The following is a 24,960-nucleotide window of genomic DNA, read 5'->3' on the forward strand; positions in this document are numbered from 1 at the left end:
TTTTGTATTTGTTTTCTGACAGAGAAAAATGGTAAAAAAAACAACCAAAAAACCCCCAGTGCTTTCAGACCTCAAATAATGCAAACAAAACAAGTTCATAATCATTTAGAAACAACAATACTAATGTTTTAACTCAGAAATAGCTCAGAAATCAATATTTTGTGGAATAACCATGATTTTAATCACAGCTTTCATGCGTCTTGGCATGCTTTCCACCAGTCTTTCACACTGCTTCTGGCAAAAAAATAAAAGCAGTTCTTCTTTGTTTGATGGCTTGTGACTGTCCATCATCCTCTTGATTACATTCCAGAGGTTTTCAATGGGGTTCAGGTCTGGAGATTGGGCTGCCCATGACAGGGTTTTGATGTGGTGGTCTCTTCATTTTTGCCAGAGCTGTATATATTTTACATTCAATTCAGGATGGGGGCCCCCCCGGTCCAAATCTTGCACCGGGACCCATCAGACTCCAGTTAGTCCACTGTTTTGGAGAGCTTCAGTGATGTCCCTGTTCATATCTGAACAGATCCTTGGCGTTTTCCAAGGCGATCATACATCCAGGAGGCGCTAATGAGTATGTCATGCCCCAGAGAAGAGCAATCATATTTCAGGGCACTAATGAGCACCTGTGATACAGGAGAACAATGGCTGACAGTAGGAGAATCTACAAAGAGAGTGTTAATGTCAAACCCACAGGTGACATAACTCATTGCAGTCTTTTACAGTGGCAAATGTGCAACTTTCCCTTGGAGATATACAACAAGAGTACTGATGTATATCACTGATGTAATCGAAAAATCTGCTGTAAACACGGTCTATTAATCCAATGAAACCAACATTCTCTAACATGCTACATCAGAGGTAGAAATACCATTTTGGAACTTGTGCAATAATGAGCCCCATTTCCACCAAAACAAGTGGAATTGTTCATTATAGTGAAGAACTATTCGATTGCAAAGAGCCAATATACTGTTACTGCACAGGGGCCCTTTTCCCTCTTTGCCTGCCAGTGTGATACAGAGTTTTCTATCAGATCACTGCATTTTCCAAGTGAGGGCTGAAGTATATAGTAGATCTGTATTTAAGCTTTTCAACTTGTCTTAAATAATGAGGAAATTTACTGTGAACAAAAACAGTGAAATATCACTAGGACATGCCAATATTCTTATAAACGGGGTTCAACTTTGAGACCACCAGTCATTCCAGGTACAAAGGTGCTACGCTACCTTGGCGTCCAGGATCAGTGGTGGTCTGACTTTTGGGACACCAGATAATCATGAGAACATAAGGACCAAAGGTGATAAACATCGTTCTTTGCAAAATCCCTTCAATCGACAATTGTATATAAGTTTTAACCTTCACGTAAAGTCTTGCTACAAAATGATCTCCCATAGCCACAGCCTTGTAGAGGCCAAATGTAAGCATTTATAGTAAATATATAGCTTGCACCCTGCATGTAATACTATGTTTGGGTGAAGGATAATTACTCATTTTTTAGAGTTTTAAGCTAGTTTTAACCCCTTACAAGACCATATCAGCATTAGTCATTCTCCTTCTGTCAGTGCTTAGGCAACTGTTCCCATTTTCATGAATGTACCATGGGTACAGAAAATAGCATGAGCTTTACAAGCAAATGTGTCAGTAACTGCTTTGTGCTTAATTACCACTGAATTAATAATAGCCCATGGTGTGCTAATTAACTGTTTCAGGCCTAAGAAGTCACATAATGACCTAGATTGAAGTCATTAGTAACTCTAGCAAAATTAACATTTTACAACTGGTAATGTCATTTCCAGCGCTGATACTGTTAGTGCAATGATCAACGTTAAATATAGCCTAAGTGATAAACTCCTTTATAGCTCCTTAAGGTATCATTAGTTACCAGTGGGATAAGGGATTAATGGCATGGAAGGTTTGGATTTTCAATTTTCGGCTAGCAGTTCATTGCAGGCTATGTGTGCTTGTCTTACGGTCTTAAACTAAAAATTGAAGCAACGTTGTATAAATTCTCGATTAGAATTTCTCACTTTTATTGTGCATAGCTCAACTGAAAATATATGTTTCTTCATGGTTACAGTTTGTGCCATCTGATCCTGCGGCCATTTCTTAGCCCACTGACTTTGTATTCTGCCCTTGTTATCCTAAAGTAATATCTTATGGTAAGTGTAGGCTTTAACAATGGTGACACATTGGTCTGCACATGGTCTGTACTGTATATAGAAAAGAACAAAATATTCCGGAATATCCTGCTTGGGTAGGTAGAGTAAAGCAGTTTTCACACATCTGTGAAACACTAACCATGCTGGGATTGGAAAACCCATTCAAAAGATGGGTCTTCCAACCTGAGCTAACTGCTTGATGTATGCTTATGAAGTAGTTAGGGCAAGTCAGGAAACTCGGAGGTTCAGCTAGATCTTCCAGCCTAATCACCATCGATATTTTATGGATATGATAAACCGGCTTTACTCTTGAAAACAACAGTGTATTTAATCAACTGTGAGTTTATATAAATTTATACTAAAAGCCATTTTGTTGGTGAGTAGGAAGTCTCAGGAAACCTATACTTGCGGTTAGTAAAACTTCCAACAAGAGGACTTCAACAGTGTAATATTTATCACTAGTGATGAGCGAGTATGCTCATTACTCGAGTTTCTCTGAGCATGCACCGGTGGTCTCCGAGTATTTTGGTGTGCTCGGAGGTTTAGTTTATGTCAACACAGCTGCATGATTTGCGGCTGCTAGACAGCTTGAAAACATGTGGGGATTGCCTAACGAACAGGCAATCACTGCATGTGTTCAAACTGTGTAGCTGCGGCAAATCATGCAGCTGACTCGACATAAACTAAATCTACGAGCACGCAAAATATTCAGAGACCACCCGAGCATGCTCAGAGAAACTCGATTAACAAGCATACTCGCTCATCACTATTTATCACCCATCCTGTGCATTTGCATTTTGCTGGATTTAAATGATCTGAAAAAAGTAAAATAATAATAATAATAATAATGTATATTCTCCTCATATATTCCTCTCCTATATTCTCCTGATCTTCACCTATCCAGTCCTTACATGCAGCTCAAATCAGCTCTGGTCTTCATTCTGACTCTGTTTTCCAGCATCTTGGCCTCAGGATTAAACATGTCAGGTCGGTGTGAGTCCTAGTCAGTGCGGGATGCTCTGATGACCCTGGAAGGCAGATTCAGACTGAAGACCACAGTGGCATGGTGCTCTATGCAGGGGCAGATGAAGGCCAAGTAAAGATAATTATATCATAAAAAGGCACATTAAATTTGCATCAAAAACATTTGAGTAAAGCTGCCAAATTTGAATTTCAGCAAATTTGCTCAATAGTCTAAACATAATTACCAATATTCATGTTGGTAACATATGAATGTTTTATCCCTTCATCTTCATCCCAACCCAAACTGGTCATTTATGGTCAGGGTTTATATTAGCCATGGACACTGCAAATTTTCAGGATTGATTCAGAAAAATCAAGAGAGCCTTGGCTAATTTGGCATGGTTGGAATATATACCTATATTGATAGGAAAATTGAAGTGTTGAAATCTGAAATCTGAGCCTTATGGTATTTAAAATATCCCACTAGCTAGACTTAATTTATAGGGGTTTTCCTCTTTCAGAAAATACTGGTCACAAGGCTGTTTGTTCTGAAATAAATCTTCAACAGCATGGCAGCCACACACTGAACTCACCAATTTTATCCATGTAAAAAGAAGGCCCTGCTTTGAGCTTTGAGTGGACCTGGGGAAGGTGAGTAAGGGAAGGTTATACATATATATATATATATATATATATATATATATATCTAGTATATATATATATACTAGATGGTGGCCCGATTCTAACGCATCGGGTATTCTAGAATATGCATGTTCGCGTAGTATATTGCCCAGCCACGTAGTATATTGCCCAACCACGTAGTATATTGCCCAGCGACGTAGTAGTCAGCACAGAGCCACGTAGTATATTGCCCAGCCACGTAGTATATTGCCCAGCCACGTAGTATATTGCCCAACCACGTAGTATATTGCCCAGCCACGTAGTATATTGCCCAGCCACATAGTATATTGCTCAGACACGTAGTATATTGCCCAGTCACATAGTATATTGCTCAGACACGTAGTATATTGCCCAGTCACATAGTATATTGCTCAGACACGTAGTATATTGCCCAGTCACGTAGTATATTGCTCAGACACGTAGTATATTGCCCAGTCACATAGTATATTGCTCAGACACGTAGTATATTGCCCAGTCAAGTAGTATATTGCTCAGACACGTAGTATATTGCCCAGTCACATATTATATTGCTCAGACACGTAGTATATTGTCCAGCCACATAATATATTGCCCAGTGACGTAGTATATTGCCCAGTCACGTAGTATATTGCTCAAACACGTAGTATATTGCCCAGTCACGTAGTATATTGCTCAGACACGTAGTATATTGCTCAGACACGTAGTATATTGTCCAGCCACATAGTATATTGCCCAGTGACGTAGTATATTTGCCTACCACATAGTATATTGCCCAGCCACATAGTATATTGCCCAGTGACGTAGTATATTGTCCAGCCACATAGTATATTGCCCAGTGATGTAGTATATTGTCCAGCCACATAGTACATTGCCCAGTGACGTAGTATATTGCCCAGTGACGTAGTATACAGCACAGATGCACGTAGCATATTGCCCAGCTATGTAGTATATTGCCCAGCCACGTATGACACAGGTGAAAAAAATAAAAAATAAACATATACTCACCTTCCGCAGGCGCGTTGTAGCACTGTCGCCTGTGTGGGGTGCAGGCGGCATCTTCCGGTCCCAGGGTGTGCTGACTGTTATGATCTGGTGGTTTATGAGCAACATGGAACGAGCTCTGAAGGAAGTGGTATCTGTACTGACCACAGTCCCTAAGCTCAACACAACACTAGAAGTAGCCGTGGGATGCTCCTAACACTCCCTAGGCACCTCGTCAAAGCCTGAGAACTAACTACCCCTAAAGATAGAAACAGTAAAACTATCTTGCCTGAGAGAAAATCCCCAAAGGATAGATTAGCCACCCACAAATAATGACTGAGTGGAGAGGGAAAATACATACACAGAATGAAACTAGGATGAGCATAGGAGGCCAGTCTAGCTAAATAGATAGGACAGGATGGAATACTGTGCGGTCAGTATAAAACACTACAAAAAATCCACACAGAGTTTACAAAAATCTCCACACCTGACTAAAGGTGTGGAGGGTAAATCTGCTTCCCAGAGCTTCCAGCATCACAGAATTAATTCATACTGATAAGCTGGACAAACATAGAAAGCACAGAACATATAAGTCCACAACCTGTGGACAGAAAAGAGCAAGCAAGGACTTAGCTTTGCAGAACTGGTCAGGATAACAGGGAAATCCAAAGGGTTTTGAATCCAACCAGGAAACATTGACAAGTGGCACAAGCTGAAGGAAGGAGCCAGGCTAAATAGCTGATCAGAAAAGACAATCAGTGGAAGCAGCTGCAGACAGGTAAATCCAAGGAGCAGCCATTCCACTTAAAACCACCGGAGGGAGCCCAAGAGCAGAACTCACAAAAGTGCCACTTACAACCACCGGAGGGAGCCCAAGAGCGGAATTCACAACAGCTGACGTCACGGTCACGTGACCGTGTTCGAGGTCACATGACCGTGACGACACGGCAGGTCCTTGTCGTGCAGGACCTGCCGTGATGTCGCGGTCACATGGCCGTGTAGCGGTCACATGACCGTGACGTCACGGCAGGTCCTTTTCGCGCAGGCGCACAGGACTTGTGATGACGTTGCGGTCACATGACCGTGACGTCATGGCAGGTCCTTCTGCCAGACCATCCGTGCGACCGGTACGTGCCGCTTGCATCGCGAGGAGCGGGAAAGGCGGCGTAGGTGAGTATATAATCATTTTTTATTTTTTTTATTATTTTTAACATTCGATGTTTTTACTATTGGCACTGCATAGGCTGCGTCAATAGTAAAAAACTTGGTCACACAGGGCTAATAGCACCGGTAACGGACTGCTTTACACCGTGGCATAACGCGGTCCGTTACTGCTGCCATTAACTCTGTGTCAGGGCAGACTGGAAGGGAGTATGCGGGCGCCGGGCAGTGAGTGCGGGGAGTAAGGAGCAGCCATTTTCTTCCGGACTTTGCGCGTCGCTGATTGGTCGCGGCAGCCATAACAGGCAGCTGCCGAGACCAATCAGCGAACGAATAACCGTGACAGAAGGACAGACGGAAGTACCCCTTAGACAATTATGTATATAGATATCTGGAATCGTGAATGGCATCTTCTGGAAAGGGACAACCCTTTTAAGATTGGAATAAAGTAGAAATAATAGAAGTATAATAATAGAACTATTGCTGTGTATTGTACTATGGATTAATTGGTTGCAAGTTCAGATCACAAAAGGAAATAAAAAAATATATTTTTTAAAATGTATATTATATTAAAAATAACACCATTTAAATTACAACGTTATCCTATTTGGTAAATAAATAAAAAGATATTTGATTGATATCGCTGCATCTGTAAAAGAACAAACTATTACAATATCACAATATTTTTAATAAACAGCGAACATAGAATAAAAAAGAGAAAGAGAAATTAGAATGCCAGACTTGCTGTTATTTATTGTAGAAGCTCAGTAAATATGCCTGGCCACATAATCACAAAAATTTATATTTGTAATTTTTAATTTGTAAAAGAAATATGTTTAAGTGACTCAGTGTAAAATGTGTACTCACTAGTGAAAATATAGCAAAAACAAAAATAGTAGCTGGAAACTGTTGTTAACTTTGTAAATCCATATAAAGAACATTAAGGTTAATTGCTCTGGGCAGTACAGAGACAGAAACTCATTTAATCAATATATTTAGGATGCTGGCTTTTTGTGCTTAGCATAATTGCAGTGTATCAAGAACCATTGACAAAAATTTGTGAACTGCATTGGCGTCACATGGGACCTCCGTAATACAATATTAAAAATGCTAAAAGTCTTGTGCTAGCTTTCGTGCTGGAGCGTTTCCAGAAAGTGAGTTTTGGAGACAGTAGGCACCGACTCCAGAGAATAGAGACATAAAGAGACGGGTAGAGAGCAAATAAACTCCACAGTATAATTTGGTGCTCATCTGAAATTAAAGAGTCTATTGATTTCAGTGACCTAAAGTAACAGGCAAAGGAGCTGTTAGCAGCTTCATCAACAATATATGAATATCAGTGAACATCAAAATTCACATTTAATCTATGTGGTCAAAGGAAGAAGAGCTAGAAGATTATCATCGCAATGTAAGAAATGGAAGACTGCAGCATATTCCTCCTGTCGTAGAGAAGAGACAGCTGACCCTGACAATATGTAAGGGGACTGCACATTATCCCAAGAGGAAAATCTGATCAGACTTCAGCAGGCTTGTGACTATACAGTATCTGTCTACCCTTTCAATTCTTTCTTTCTCTTTCATTTTTTCTTTATTCCTATTCTTTTTCCTTCTTTTAATTTATTTTGGCACCTGGGACAAATACGTTCATTTTCTCCTATGTGTCGCACTTTTAGTACACTGACCGGGTACCTTCCTAAATTATTAACCTACAGATTAACCTTGTATTTGCAGGTTATTAGTGCTATGCGACCTATATCATAAAAAAAAAGTATCTGTACCCTCTGTCATCACATTGACAGACACATTGTCACGGTATGACTTGACCCAATGGATGGTCGATCACCTAACAGCACATTACTCATACCACAGGGATGGTATAGGTGAGAGGAAGGCCCTACCCATGTTGAATGGGGAATGATCACCACCTGAGCTCAAACCTGAGCCTGTCCCTGCACTCCTCTAATGCCCTATGCGGGTCCTTCCCCCCGCTGCTGTCAGGATACCTTGCTCCTAGTAGTCATCTATTACTGCCCTAGCTAGTGCACTAGTCATCAAGGAGCACTAGCCTCACCTCTGCAGATAATAGACACAGGGGGAAGTGACAAACACCAAAGGGACACGGTAACACAAACAGCACACTTAGCTTATGTACACCGCTGCTAAGCTCCATACTGCAAAAAACAACAGCAACTGGACTCCAATCACCCGATGTGGCTGACACCAGAGCGCTGCTCCTGTTAGGCTGGTCTCAAAAAAGGAACTGTATCACCAACAGTCAGTAATGCCAGGTTGCCAGCAGGGGGGAAACTGACATTAACCCCCGATGGTCCAAAAGGAAAACATTTTTAAAACTGAGTGAAACCAGAGCTGCCACAAATCCAAAAATGGATCGTGACAGTACCCCCTTTCAATGAGGAGCCTCCGGACCCTCAGCACCGGACCTCACCTGAAAACGACACATGGTGAGGACGCCTCGATCAACCAGAGTTCACCTCTGCAGACATGTGACTCTCAGGCTTACGATGAATGCAGCCCGATGGAGGTGACAACAACGCAGACTCCGAAGGCGCCAGAAATCTCCAAAGTGCTGACCTGTGGAATGAGTTGTGTATGTGCATTATTGGGGGTAACTCCAGCTGGAAAGTCCTTGGGCTGAGAATGGCCGACACCCTGTTAGGGCTAGCGGAACGCACCAAATAATAAGACTGATAGTGTACGGTGCGTTCGTAGCCCGGGGTCCACCGTGCAGAGATGGAACCTGCTGCTGAGTAATGACGGACTATATGGCGGTACTCATAAGTATACTCGTGTGGGTTAAACTTCACCCAACGTGAAGGAAGCGATCCTGTTGCGTCACAGGATCGCGGTACCGCACATAGAAGGCGAGCAAGCAGTCAGCAAACTTAACCCCAACTAGGATTGAAGTCCGATTAGACCCTTGCTGGCACAACACCGCAACAGGGTGTGTTAGGCAACTCTTAAAATTAGAGCACCGAAGTGCGAACTGTGCCGTGCTGGCAGGCACCACTAAGCACCCAGACGTGGGTCAGGAAGCGCACTACTGGCGCGTGGCGCCGCACTGGCGATCACAGCAATAGACGCTGATACGTGTGTGACACGTTGAGTGATTTGTTGGGCGCTAGATAGCAGCCATACTCCATACGCGAACAATCATACAATAGGGTAGGGGTATTTAATGAACGACTTGCACTAACAAACACACGTATTCAATTGTACACTAGCGCATGGCCGTGCGGTCATGCGCAGTTTATATAATTGCAGGACAGGAAGTGGCCACAGAAACTTTGCCCTTCCAGGGCCTGCCAAGAGGACCAATGGAATGCACTGCAGAGCCAGAGCACATGACCCTCGATCTCCAACGGGAGATCTTGCTCTGGGCATGCTCAGTGTGCGCAAACAAGGACTTAGTCCCAGAGAAGTCCGCTCGCCGCTGACCAGCACTGACTTTAATGACAGGAGCTGAAGAAGCAGCAGTAACTCTCTGTACAGAGTGAGAGCGAGCAAGACACTGGGAGCGACGTCCCTGCTGAGCAGACTCCACTGCGGCTGGAGGAGAATGGGAGACCACAGCGGAGACGGATCGAGATTCCCCCTGTGCAGCAGAGGAAACTCGACTCCTAACACACCCGATACAGCCCGATTACCCTAGAACTCCAGTTCCCAGTAGCACACTTCCACCTGATGTTTTTGGTGGACAACCACACGTTCTCGTTCACACACAGGTCCGTACCTGAACGCTTATTTCCCCACATACATTTGCCACAAGATGGTGAATTATTTACCGCCAATCTATGACCGGGTTGTGTTTCTTTAACTAAGGGAGGCCTAAAACGATAAGAGTTGGCATACCCTCCAAGACGTAGCACGACAGGGACTCTATATTACCAGTCCCTATCCGAAGGTGTATATTGTTTACGACTTGGGTCACCCTCCCCTGGCTGAGTGGGACAGAGTCAATGGCCTGTACACTTAAAGCTCCACTCGCATCCTACACATCAGGCCATGGGTTTGAACAAAGCGAGCATCCACCAAATTGACTCCTGCTCCACTGTCCACCAGCACCGGTACAGTCTCAGTTACCCTGCTCATACATTATATTGAATCTGTACTCTTATCTTGTGCATGCTGATGCAAGAGATGTCCGCTCAAGTTTCATGATCTGTGTACGACTTGCGGGCAGGAAGTTAGGAGAAGGGGAATATTTGACATCTTGGTGGGGGTTGCCAATGACGAAGACCCCCACTGATCTTCTTGCAATAAATATAGCACTTAAAAACCTTTATCATGCTTTGTATTTAACTCTGAACAGAATTTATAAACTATGCTCTGTACAATGTGAAATGTAGCAATGCATACTTTTGCTATGACAAATAGAAATAAGAAAGTTTTAAGGAATATGCTGAACCAAGCAAATTTGAACACTTTGCTAATCACTTTGTGTGATGCTCTTAAAATGACTGCTGCCATTTTACACATTGCTGAAGAATTGCATCAGCAAGATAAGGCTCACATGACCTTGGCTGTGACCTGAAAGACTTCCCCATAATGTCACATAACTACCACATCACATGATATAACAGTAGTGGCTATTATAACCAGGCTAAAAGCGAAGGCCACAGCCATTTTGAGGTGAATCTGGATCGAGAGAGGATGTCACAGCTTAGCCATAGTGATATAAGTATGTGGGCTGTGGAGTGGGTAAGCCAAACCTCCGACTGCTCAATTTCCCTGACTCCGGACTCCGACTTCACAGCACTGCCTCACTACTGAGCATGTCCATAAAGTGCAGAACAGATTCATCTCAACTAAAATCCTAGATCCTTAGATCCAGATTAGAACAGACATTTATAGTACATTTCACAACTTTCCCAAATTCTTATGAAAACATTTAGAGAACATAATGTCGTGAACTACTGTACCTACGGTAATTTATTATACATTTTGGGAGTCGGAGTCAGTCCAATTCATACTGACTCCAACATCACCAAAATGGACACCGACTCCACAACTCTGATTAGAGGGTTTGGGGTACTTTTGATTTGAATTGATCTGTCGCAAATCTAATTTCCTGAGAACATTTCGAGAAAATGACAAACAATTTGCAAAAAATATACTCATGTTTAACAACAACCTAAAATAAGCATTTTGGACAGATGTGTCCTTCCTTAGCTTTTCTTGGCTTGACATGTGCCAAGATGAGTGTCCTTAGTTGATATTCTATTAGCAGATGTTTATGCTGTACATGTATTTACGTGTAATTACACAGTAATTGTGATGTGATTTGCTTCTCATCAAGGATTTAGCTAGCAGTGTTAGGCCATGTGCACACGTTCAGTATTTTTCGTGTTTTTTTGCGTTTTTTCGCTATAAAAACATGATAAAAACGCGAAAAAAACGCTTACATATGCCTCCTATTATTTACAGTGTATTCCGCATTTCTTGTGCAAATGTTGCATTTTATCCGCGAAAAAAATTGCATTGCGGAAAAAAAAGCAACATGTTCATTAAATTTGCGGAATTGCGGGGATTCCGCACATCTAGGAATGCATTGATCTGCTTACTTTCCGCATGGGGCTGTGCACACCATGCGGGAAGTAAGCAGATTATGTGCGGTTGGTACCCAGGGTGGAGGAGAGGAGACTCTCCTCCACGGACTGGGCACCATATAATTGGTAAAAAAAAAGAATTAAAATAAAAAATAGTGATATAGTCACCCTCTGAGTCTTCCCGCCTCTCATTGGTGCATGCTGCCGCTTCCATTCCTATAGATGCTCTGTGTGAAGGACCTGCGATGACGTCGCCATCTTGTGATTGGTCGCGTGACCGCTCATGTGACCGCTCACGTGACCGCGACGTCATCGAAGGTCCTGCACACACACACCATCTATAGGAACGGACGCCGCTGAGGAGATCGGCTGTTTGCAGGTAAGTATAACCATTTTATTTATTTTTTTTATTATTTTTAAACATTCTATCTTTTACTATTGATGCTGCATAGGCAGCATCTATAGTAAAAAGTTGGTCAAACTTGTCAAACACTGTGTTTGACAAGTGTGACCAACGTGTCAGTCAGTTTTGCAAGCGATGCTACAGATCGCTTGGAAAACTTTAGCATTCTGCAAGCTAATTTTGCTTGCAAAATGCTAAAAAAAAAACGGGAAAAAAACGGGAAAAAAACGCAAAAAAAAAATGTGTATTTCTTGCAGAAAATTTCCGGTTTTCTTCAGGAAATTTCTGCAAGAAATCCTGACGTGTGCACATACCCTTAGAGTGTTAGAATAGTGTTATCTATGCATTCGTTCTGACCCTAAGGCGTCAGGGTAATTTGAATATCCCATAAGACTCTCTATTAACAAGTTTCTGGAATCTTTTGGGTGTGTTTAAAGCTATCTTTTCAAGAGGATGAGTTTGGGACCTTTCTTGTGATTGTTGAGGAAATTTTTGGATAAACTATAACGTAATAATACCATTCTGTGTAATATTACAATATTATTATCTCTGCCACACACCTTGATTGAATATTTTATTATTTTAATTGCCCTTGGTTTTTGAATATTTTATTTTAGTGGTTTTCATTCAACATATTTTTTTTTCATTTCTCAAAATATCTGGAATATTACTGTATCTTCAAATCATGTATATACCGGTGTCTATGTCCTTGTTTGAAGAGAACACAGCAGATTCATCATCTGACATCTTGAATGATGCGATTTACATGTCTAATATGAATACTTCCCTATATTTCTATACTTTCTTATTAGTCATACAACGCCTGTTGTGTATATATATTTGTCCCTCTGTGCTATGGTTGGGTAATGAGAGGTATAGGTTGCAGGATGGATACACTGAACCATATGATTTTGCTGCTGTCACAATAAGTCAGTGTTTATGTATGCACATAATGCATATATAGCATGATACCAATCATTGACATGTATACACAGCACCATTGCACTTTATTTTAGGATCTATTTCCTTCAGCAATGCACCTCACAGTGTGCGCACATACTTGTCTTCCAGGGTGTTCTGTGCTGGGCATCTCCCCGTCTTCTGATCCATCGCGCTTGTGTGATTTGCGGCCAGGCGCCGGCCGCCTCACTTGATCGCGAGGGTAATTGACGGGCTGATGGGCAGCAACGGAGCACTGATTTGCAAATGCGCCACTGTGACTGGCATTAACCGATCATGTGATTGTAAAGACCTTACATATATACCGGGACATGTATTACGTTTGACCACAGCGCTAAGGAAGCAACATTTGTGAAACATGCGTTGGGGACTCTGTGCTGGTGCGTTGCCAAAACTACAGCAAACAGTATTTACATTTTACCTTACTAACATCTTGTCATGTTCCTAGTCTATTTCCTAATGTCTATGTGATGTGGAAGTAGCTCTGATGAAATGTTTTCCAATTACTGAGAGTTCTATCCATGACGCACACCTGCTATATTACATGCAGCAGGGTATTAGGGAGACTGGCTAAATTCAGGCTACCAAGCATCTACTATTGATAATTATGAATGTGATCATGCCATCATCATCAAATCTACATGGACAATATTTTACAGGCTCAGAATATGTAAATTTTAACAGCAGTTTTTTGTATTGGCAGCAATCCTTGCCCTTTAACCGGGTTATTTTTCACTGATTCTTGTGTATCTGCTTGATATGCATGTTTTTAAAATATTATTATTATTTTATTGTTATTTTCTTAAATATTAATATTGTTATTTGACTAATAACATTGATCTTTTATTGAGCTTTTATTAAGTAGCATGGATTGCTACATGTTTTTTGCTCATAAGTGATACTACTTATATACAGCTCTGGTGAAAATTAAGAGACCACTGCAAAATGTTGAGTTTGTCTGATTTTTCTCTTTATAGGTATATTTTTGAGTAAAATGTAAATTTTTCATTTATTCTGAAAACTACTGAGAACATGTCTTTGAGTTTCCAAGCAATACATTTTGTATTTTTTTTTCTGAGAAGTGGGTCAAAATTACAAAAAAAAAACACAGTGCTTTCAGACCCCAAATAACGCAAAGAAAGCAAGTTCATTATTATTAAGAAACAGCAATACTAATGTTTTATCTCAGGAAGAGTTCAGAAATCAATATTTTGTGGAATAACCATGATTTTAAGTCACAGCTTTCATGCGTCTTGGCATGCTTTCCATCAGTCTTTCACACTGCTTCTGGCGCAAAAATGTAAGCAGTTCTTCTTTGTGTGATGGCTTGTGACTATCCATCATCCTCTTGATTACATTCCAGAGGTTTTCAATGGGGTTCAGGTCTGGACATTGGGCTGCCCATGAAAGGGATTTCATGTGGTGGTCTCTTAATTTTTGCCAGAGCTGTATATTGTAAGTTGGCTGGCGGACACATAATGGATGGCAGATATGTATCACAGAGGCATTTGTCCTCTATGATGTAAAATCTGCAGTAATAGTTTGGTATACATGTATCAATTTTTGCCAGAGCTGGATATTATTTTTCAGAATTTTAAATAAGCGTTTGCCTTTTTACCCTCAAAATCACCTTAGAGAAAACAAAAGTACATTTGGTGGCAGAAAACCAAGTTTTCCTGATTGGGCTTAAGTTATAAAATAGTTTTCAAATGCCACAGTGATTCAATAGTTACTGGGTCACTAGTAGATCCACATGTGTAATCCACAGTATGTTTAAAAGAACTAAAATTAATCATAGAACAAAGCAATAATTACCAATGTGTAATTGTTCCTACTTTAATCACATTAAATACACCCTAAATAAATGATTTTACTTAAAATATAGATAAAACCTATATATACAGTATATATACAAACCTTTTAGAACAATACTACCTGACACCATAATTCATAATGTGCATTAAATTAAAAGAATCCTCCAAATGGAATTAAACAACATTAGACATTACAGCATCAATCAATCAATGCATTAAAAGACAAAATGGTTGTGCTAATGGGAAACCGACTTGTAAAGTGGTGGATATACAATCCATTATTGCAATCAATGAGTAGAACTTAGCTTAATTGAGAATAGTTCAAAGTTCTCCTAGACTTTAAGCTTAAAGACCTGTAGTCTTAGCTTGGATTGTAAAATGGCAGAACAGTCGCTCTTTCTAATGGCTTAATACACTTAACCATTCACATAATTATAGTATCAGATCTGCATTAACTGCTAAAAAATGTGAAGACTTAGAGTAAGCATACCTATCATTTTCCCAGTCACTCCATGTGCTTACATAGGTTTACCCTTACACTATTCCAGACCCCAGAGCATAATAAATGAAAGATGTATAAAATAGGAAATAAAAAAAACCTCACTGCTTGCTTACCTCTCTGGCTATTCCTGCGGACTCCCTGCCCGCTGTCCAGTCCTCCATGCCTCATTCACTTTGCATCTTCGTCCCGGTGTTTAATCCAGGCCGGAGATCCAGTCACAAGCAAGCCCCTCAAGCAGGAAGTCATGGCTCTGTGCTCCTTCTAGGCTGACCAACCAAGAGTAACCACCGAAGCTTGTTCAGTGAATTCAGTGACCTGCTCATCGCTGGAACATGCGACGTGATGGAGGCACGAAGAATCGAACAGAGACAAGGGTCGTCCAGAGATTTTAGTATGTGGTTTCTTTTTTTTTTACTTTTTAACCTTTTCCAAGCCATTTACTGTTTAGCGAGATGGTAGCCACAGCTGGTCACAATTTTGCTGAATTTGCAGGAGATGAGATAACACAATGCTCCCTTTGTACTGCTACCACTTTTATCAAGTTATGACCAATGTCACAATGTCTGAACCCCCATTGACTTAAAAAAATTAAACTGATCCAATTTTGTTTTTGTCTGTTGTAAATTATCATGGCCATTAACCAGATTTCATGCCAAAAGTCTCACAAGAATGTAACTAGGATGGGTTGTCTGCGGTACATTGTTTTTGTCATGCACAGCTTGCTCAGTCAGCTTGATGTGATTTTGGAGACACTGAGCATGGCTGGTGCATCAACGACTGTGGAGCCATAAACACTGTGCGATTTTATATTCTCTGGCATCATATTCTTTTTTTAGAAGCAATGCTGTTTTATAACATTGGAACCACATATAGGTACAGTATGGGCCAACAGCAGTCTATGGCCACCATATTTTTGACTTGTTCTTTGATCATCCACCGTACATTTGCAGCAATGAGCCTATAGTCACTACTTCAGATTGCATGATTCAATTCAATATTGCTATGCTAACTTCTGGATAAAACAACACAAGGACTGAGATCTTGGTAATATAAACAGGCTTCCTTTTCCCCATCTATAGTAAGTTTCAGGAAAGGACACAAGAGTGTACATATCACAAAGGTAGACCTGGTAGGTATCATGGGGTCTCTCGAGAGAGGGTTACTGGGCATGGTTGCTACATTCCTTAGTTTAATAAATGGGAAGAACCAGTGCAGTGATCACTCTCTTCAAAGACCATATATAAATAAGAGTCTGGAATGAAGCCAAGAAGATGGCAGCAAATAAGCAACAACTTTTACTATAAAACTTGGAGAACATTTAGGCTATATTTACATAGGAACCCTTTCGAGATCTGGTTGATAGCAGCATACTTCTTGACAGCACCTTAGTCTATGTTCACATAATTTTAGTAAATGTTTAGTGGCAGCTTTGGGGTTTAGATTTGAAGGCTTACACGCGAAATGGGGTTCTGTTGTATGCACTGATAGGCAAATTGATTATAATGATGCAGAAGAAGTCACAGTGTGTTCTGTCCAATATCATGCACCTAGTTGGGACGGTATACCAAGGCTCAGTTGACTACATTTCAGTGCCCGCCTCAATTCGTTTTGCAGGGCTTCGGACTTAAGCCCCTATAGAGCCACTGAGAATATACTAAAACGCTATGTGAACTTAGCCTAAGGTCCTGTCAGAAAGCATGGTGCTATCAACTAGATCTCCAAAGGGGTCCTATTCTTATATTTTTCATGGGTCCCTCACATCTAAAGGCACCCGTAGAAGGTCATATTTATATCACTCATGGCCTTAAGAAATTATATAAATGCATTTTAAAATATATATGGAAAAAAAATCAATTGATCGAGCACACAAACCATCAACGTCTTTATATTTAGACTTGACTACCAAGAAGGAAATATTACTTTCTAAAGTTTTCCTTGAAAATCCAAATTCAAATCTGTCTTTTTCTCAAAGTCATGCTGATAACAGTAAATTGCAAAGTCAGGGTTACAATGAACTACTTAGTATGCAAAAGAGTATTATGCTCGATAATGAACTTAATGTGCTGAAATGTGAGACCATGCAATCAAGTAAGAATATTTGTTGCAGACTGACCTTAAACCGTACAGTACGGTGCCATCAGGATGAAGACGAATCATTCTATTCTTCACTGTAACGCCATGCACAAAAGATTTCTTGTCATTTAAAAAGTATGTATCAGGAACCCAGAGCTGATCCGCCACTCTATTGTCCAAGGTCAAATTTAAAGGAATCACAGAATAAGAAAGTCTTTTATCCCTCCAAGCCTGCTGAAAGTACATTGTCAGTGTGTAGTCCTGAAAGAAAAAGCACAGACAATAACTAATTTTAATACATTTCCGTAGTGTTATTTTATAGCAGGCGAAACACAACTTCATCATGTATTTCAATGTCTAGAACAGCTCTCAAATGGCTGAGCAAATTATATAGCTTTCTTACTTTTGAAATATTATAACATTTTTTATTTAACACTGAATCCATCTATGAACATTTAGGATATAATTCCGTGTGGTCTGACAGTAGTAAATGTATTTTCACAATCTTCTTTTAATTATTGCATTAATAATTACTGGGGCAGACAAAGCTTTTAATACACTGAGAATTGTATATTCATTCAGCAAAGCAATACAGTTCTGACTGTTTTTTAATATACACCAAACCATATGCAAAAACTTTAAGTCATCTTTTATAATGAGCTTTACAAGTAAAGAAAATAATGGAGAGAAACTGCATATGGGAATAAAATCAGAAATTGATATATAATAGCCCTGTGGTTCAGCATCAATCTGGCAGGACTCTGGCACTGCTAATCCTGGCTCCATGCTCTTAGTCTGTGGATTACCATTTACTAAAGTTGCCACTCACTTATTGTTTGTGTGTTCATCTAGTTTTCCTTCAAAACCAATGGAAACTTTGATGGAGCAATCTAGATGCTGTAAGGAGGCTAATGGCCGTGTAATCAATGGGAGGTGTGAGTCATAGAGATGGCTGCTCCCTGCGATGCAACCCAGAGTATTTTGCTTTAGTACACGTCAGCACTAGGGCCTCTTTCACACTTCCGTCGTTTAGGGGCCATCGCAATGCGGCGTTCTATGCAAAAAATGCATCCTGCAAAGTTGCCCGCAGGGTGCGTGTTTTGCACATAGACTTGTATTACCGACGCATCCCGACGAGTGGACACACGTTACATACGTCGAGCACTGGATGTGTCGGTATTTGGGCGGACCCTGATAGCGAAAAAAACGTTCAAGTGAACTTTTGTTGTACGTCGGCTCCTGCAATTCCTACCGCGCATGCGCAGCCCGAACGCCACCCCCTCCTCCCCGGGACTTTAGAATGCGCAGCGGATGCACTGAAAAACTGCATCCGCTGCCCACGTTGTGCCGAATTTTCACAATGTCCGTCGGTACGTTGCGCCGACGTTTAGCGACGGCCGAGCACCAACGGAAATGTGAAAGAGGCCTAAGATGTCCTTTAGTGCAGTTGGGTCCGGGTTGTGGGTAGCTGTGAGAGATGGGCAGGTCTGGCTACCCACACCCCTCACCTGTGGGTGTGGCTACGGCCTACATAATGGAGGATGTTGTTTGGCACATGGTTGTGTCTTGGGAGGTAGAAGGCCTCCTTGTGTGTGTGTGTGGCTTCAGACCGAGCCTGCATGCTGGACATTGCCCAGCCTGTGTGCCCACAGACCTGAGGGAGCAGAGGGCCCAGCTAAGGGCAGTTTTGTGTTGTTTTGCCTGCTCGGAAGGTCACTTACCATTTGTTGTTACTGCTGGGTTTATGAAGCGAATAAACCCGCACAGACTTTTTTTTAAAGAAGCACGACTTATGTTTTTCTCACATGAGGATCAACCCAGGAAAGGAAGACCAAGAGTCACTTCTGCTCCTGAGGATAAGTTAATCTGAGTCACCAGCCTCAGAAATCGCAGGTTAACAGCAGCTCAGATTAGAGACCAGGTCAATGCCACGCAGAGTTCTAGCAGCAGACACATCTCTACAACAACTGTTAAGAGAAAACTTTGTGCAGCAGGCCTTCATGGTAAAATAGCTGCTAGTAAACCACTGCTAAAGCAGGCAACAGGCAGAAGAGACTTATTTGGGCTATAGAACACAAGGAATGGACATTAGACCAGTGGAGATCTGTGCTTTGGTCTGATGAGTCCAAATTTGAGATCTTTGGTTCCAACCACCGTGTCTTTGTTTGACGCAGAAAAGGTGAACAGATGGACTCTACATGTTTGGTTCCCACCGTGAAGCATGGAGGAGGAGGAGTGATGGTGTTGGGGTGCTTTGCTGGTGACACTGTTGGGGATTTATTCAAAATTGAAGGCATAGTGAACCAGCATGGCTACCACAGCATCTTGCAGCGGCATGATATTCCATCCAGTTTGCATTTAGTTGGACCATCATTCATTTTTCAACAGGACAATGACCCCAAACACACCTCCAGGCTGTGTAAGGGCTATTTGACCAAGAAGGAGAGTGATGGGGTGCTACGCCAGATGACCTGGCCTCTACAGTCACCAGACCTGAACCCAATCGAGATGGTTTGGGGTGAGATGGACCGCAGAGTGAAGGCAAAAGGACCAACAAGTGCTAAGCACTTTTCAGTTGTTTCACACTTTTTTGTTAAGTATATAATTCCACATGTGTTAATTTATAATTTTGGAGCCTTCAGTGTGAATGTACAATTTTCATAGTCATGAAAATACAGAAAAATCTTTAAATGAGAAGGTGTGTCCAAACTTTTGCTCTGTACTATATATGTAATAGGTACAACACAAACATATTCTAAAAAAAGCTAACAAGATTTATTTAAAAAAAAAAAAAACTTTTGCACTGGTAACTTGACTTCTTCAACCTCAAACTTTAAAACTTTACAAGATTATAACTGACTCAAAACATTTGATTTACTATTTCAAAGTTTAAAACAAATTATAAGCATGTTCGATTTACAGATCAAACAATCTGAACACTGCATGCTTTCAATTACTTATATATATATATTCAATTATACAGATGCAAAAGACTTTGTTGTAGAAAGTAAAACAAGAAAGAAGGTAAGAAGGAGCGTAAGCCAGTGAATACTTCACAGCTGCATTTTTTTTCATACATGAGTGTGTCATATATCTGCAAAAAATCATTAGGATCTTACTTAACCACCTCTCACTGAGGAGATGTAACATTCTCAGTGGGATTGCAATCTTGTCTGTATCAAAGGTTCCCTCTATATGTGCTTCAGTTTGACTCTTTATAAGTTTTTTTTTTTTAGGTCTTTGGTCCCTACTGTGATTTGTACAGATAGAGAGAAATCCTTAGATGAGTGAAGATTAAGACTTTTGAGATAAAAAGATTTATGTGACCCCCATTTTCCTATTTTGTATTTTTTGAAGTGTACACTTGGCAATAAGGGGAAAGCCCGAAAGATACATACAGTGTTGTGAATAAGTATTTGCACTGTTTGCAATTTATTTTATTTTACCAAACCTGAATGTTTCAGACCATCAAACTACTTTCTAATAGTAGAAAAAGATAACCCAAGAAGCCACAATATGATGTGTTTTGATTATGATTTAATTGATTGAAGGAAAAATGCTTTTTGGCTGTTCCTGTTCTTATGAGAAAACTATTTCCCCTATATCAACTCAATCAGCAAGTAAAACCTAATTGCATTGACAATTGGGTTCCAAATAAATAGCTACACTCAGCCACGATTATTGCCAGACATGTAGACGATAAATATCACTTCTGTGAACTGATGAGACAGTTGTGAAGCTTTTCAGGAACATGAGTTCAGTTTCATCTGGCATATAGCTAACACCACATTCCAGCATAAGAACATGATGCCAACGTGATGTGATGCCGAGAGGCAGCTATGCTTCTGCAGGATCCGTCATAATTTATTAATCCAAATTAGAATTATGAAAATGAACTTTGGTTTTGCATGTCATGGCTCGGTTTTGGGACTCGGTCCAGTGACCAGGGGAGTACATAGAAATCATTGAGTATTAATTGGGCCCCCCAACCTAAAATTTTTTTTATATTTGAAGGGGTCAAAGTAGAACATATCTCAACACTTTCCAGCCCTTACAAAGTAATTTTCCTACTATTAAAACTGTTTGATTCCCCTCTCATTGACCACATAAAGTGCTCCACAAACACAGTATGATACCCCCCACAGTGAATTCCTCCATAGTACCCTCCACAAGCACAGTATGATGACCCTAATGTACCCCGCAAAGTATGGAGACCCCAACACAGTATGATGCCTCAACTGTGACCTCAATACAAAAGTAGAAAGGCTAACACACTACAAAAGTATAAAGGCTAACACACAGCCCTCCAAATACTATAATTACTCTACACACAGTCCTTCAAATAGTATGAGAGCCCCCACATAGTCCTCCAAATATTATACTGGCCCTCATATAGTATAATGGGCCCCACATAGTCTTTCTAATAGTATAATATCATTTCTAATAGTATTATGACCCCCACATAGCCTCCATATAGTATAATGCAACAACATTCAACTGCATATAGTATGATGCACCCCATTGCATGTCATATAGTATAATGCATCCCTATCACACTTCATATAATATAATGTGCCTTTATATGAAACTCTGTTAAAAGTTAAGGCAACTTTAGAACTCACTACATAGTTTATTAGACTCCCTTTTTAATATGCATGAGAGCTGGCAGCACATGAATAAATTAGGACAGCATGAGAGCTGCACCCCCATTGCAATTCACATAGTTTAATGCACCTCTGTATAGTATGATGCACCTCCACTGCACTTCATATAGTATAATGCACCTCTGTATAGTAAAATGCACCCCATTGCGCTTCAGATAGTATAATGCACCCCCATATAGTAGTATAATGCACCTCTGTATAGTAATGCACCCTCATTGCACTTCATATAGTATAATGCTCCCCCACTGTACTTCACATAGTATAATGCACCCAATTGCACTTGAAATAGCATAATGCACCTCCATATAGTATAATGCACCCCTACTGCTCTTCATATAGTATAATGCACCCCATTGCACTTAATATAGTATTATGTGCCTCCATAAGAAACACTGTAAAATAGATTGTTAAGGCAACTTTAGTACTCACTACACAGTTTCTTGGACTCCGTTTTTAATATGCATAAGAGCTGGCAGCACATGAATAAGTTAGGGCAGCATGAGAGCTGCACCCCTATTGCAGTACATATAGTTTAATATGCCTTCATATAGTGCGATGCGCCTCCATTGCACTTAAAATAGTATAATGTGCCTCGTTATAATAAAATGCACCCCATTGCACTTTATATAATATAATGCACCCCCAATGCACTTTATATAGTACGATGTGCCTCCATATGGTGTAATGCAACCCCACTGAAATTCATATAGTATAATGTGCCTCCATATAAAACAAGGCAACTTTAGTACTCACTACATAGTTTCTTGGACTCCTTTTTAATATGCATGAGAGCTGAGAGCACATGAATAAGTTAGGGCACCTTGCAGCATGGGGCTACTGGCTTCAAATCCCATGAAGAACAAGACCCGCAAGGATTTTTGTCCTGTGTTTACATGGTTTCCTTCAACGCTCCAAAGACATACTGTTAGGGAATTTAGATTATGAGTCCCAATGGGGACAGTGATGATGATGTCTGTAAAGCGCTGCAGAATATGATGGTGTGGAAATTAATAAATGTATTCATCTTCAGCTCATAAGTTTGGTTAAAAAAAACAGCTATGTTCATCAAGCACAGCTTTGCAAGTGAGTGCAGTGGAGTGATCTTTTTAGGCGCCACGTCTTACCACAGTTATTCAATTAAAGTTTTTAATGTAGTGTGTGTGCTTACAAGTCATTGATTATTGCATAAGATGAGCCAGACTGATGATTAACCGATCTTTTTACATTGACAACCACTTCAGAAGAACTTCCAGACATAAGAGCCCTATCAGGATCAATATACATAAATAGGGTGAATAAACAGAAAATCCTTTCTAATTGAAATTTTTGTTTTTCTTATCTTCTGAAAATGTAACTAGTCTAAACACTAGTGAGGTGGGATGAAAATACTGATAACTGCAAAAAAAGTATTACCGTATGTACCAGGCAAATGTAATAAACTGAGCCGACTCAAAGTACGATGCTTTTGATCAAAACATCCTTTAATCCACAACGGAACATCAATAACAGAATCTATTTTGCATTCTGTTCATCCCTTTTAGGTGAAAAACCCTTCAGGGAGGGGTAGTAATCTCAAAGACATTTCACTGTATTCTGTCAAGGCATTCCAGAAGTTCCAGAAATTGAAGATTAATTTATCCATCGGCTTGATGTGTCGCTTTACACTATTTTTTTAAGGCCCCATAAAGTAAAATAATCAAAATCCAACGATACGACCTTATATGAGGTCCCGGAAAGAACGAAAAAGCATGTATAATTTCAATGCCTGTTCTTATTGTTTTCAGATAATAAGTTCCACAGTGAGAAGTGTCTCACAGTCACTTACGCCTCTCTCTACATTGAATACACATGGACGCTCAGCCAAGCCAAGTGTGAATGTGTCAGGAACGGTCGACAGGTAGAGCTGTTGACAGGACAGTATTTTAGGTGTACGGCTGTTATGATCTGGTGGCCTTGGAGCAGCATGAGACACACTCTGGAGAAGGTGGTCCCTGTACTGACCGCAAACCCTGAACCTAGCAGCGCAACTAGAAGTAGCCGTGGGGGGTACCTAACACTCCCTAGACCCCTCGGCACAGCCTAAGATCTAACTACCCCTAAAGGCAGAAACAGGAAACCTATCTTGCCTCAGAGAAAATCCCCAAAGGATAGATAGCCCCCCACAAATATTGACTGTGAGAGGAGAGAGAAATAACATACGCAGATATGAAATCAGATTTTAGCATAGGAGGCCATACTAGCTAAAAAGAAAGAATAGAACAGAGTACTATGCGGTCAGTATAAAAACACTAGAAAATATCCACCGCAGAAAATACGGATCACCACATCTGACTAAAGACATGGGCATATCTGCATCTCCAGAGAAATAGCTAGGCTGCAAAAAATCCTTCACAGACCAAGCTGGACAAGACAAAAACATGAAAATGCACAGAACTATAAGGTCCACTGCAGGTGGACAGCAAAATCAAAGCCAGGACTTATCTTTGTAGAAAAACACAGCAAACTGGAGAGACCAGCAGGGAAGTGAATCCTTCAAGAACAATGGACAACTGGCACTGACTAAAGGATCCAGCAAAGCTATATACCCCAGTCAGTTTTGCAATTAGCAGATACAACTGTCCACTCCTGCAGTCCAGGCACAGGTGTATTACCCTCTACAACCACCGGAGGGAGCCCAAAAGCTGAACTCACAACAGTACCCCCCCCTTGAGGAGGGGTCACCGAACCCTCACCAGAGCCCCCAGGCCGATCAGGATGAGCCCGATGAAAGGCACGAACCAAATCAACGGCATGGACATCAGAGGCAGAAACCCAAGAATTATCCTCCTGGCCATAACCCTTCCACTTGACAAGGTACTGAAGCTTCCGCCTCGAAAAACGGGAATCCAAAATCTTCTCAACAACATATTCCAACTCCCCATCGACCAATACAGGGGCCGGAGGATCAACAGAGGGAACAACGGGCTCCGCATATTTCCGCAACAAAGATCTATGGAAGACATTATGAATAGCAAAAGAGGCCGGAAGCGCCAGGCGAAAGGACACCGGATTAATAA

At 40.8% G+C, this 24,960-nt stretch overlaps 1 protein-coding gene across 1 annotated transcript in view; it reads right to left on the reverse strand.

Annotated features, from left to right (window-relative positions):
• Positions 1-24,960, reverse strand: part of GABRB2 (gamma-aminobutyric acid type A receptor subunit beta2) — a 491,244-nt gene that overhangs the window by 276,436 nt on the left and 189,848 nt on the right. The window contains exon 4 of the mRNA XM_069763784.1: positions 17,281-17,501. Within this exon, the coding sequence (XP_069619885.1) occupies positions 17,281-17,501 (221 nt within the window). The remainder of the gene's footprint in view (positions 1-17,280; positions 17,502-24,960) is intronic.

Source organism: Ranitomeya imitator, chromosome 4 (assembly GCF_032444005.1).
Source record: "Ranitomeya imitator isolate aRanImi1 chromosome 4, aRanImi1.pri, whole genome shotgun sequence".
Lineage (NCBI taxonomy): Eukaryota > Metazoa > Chordata > Amphibia > Anura > Dendrobatidae > Ranitomeya > Ranitomeya imitator.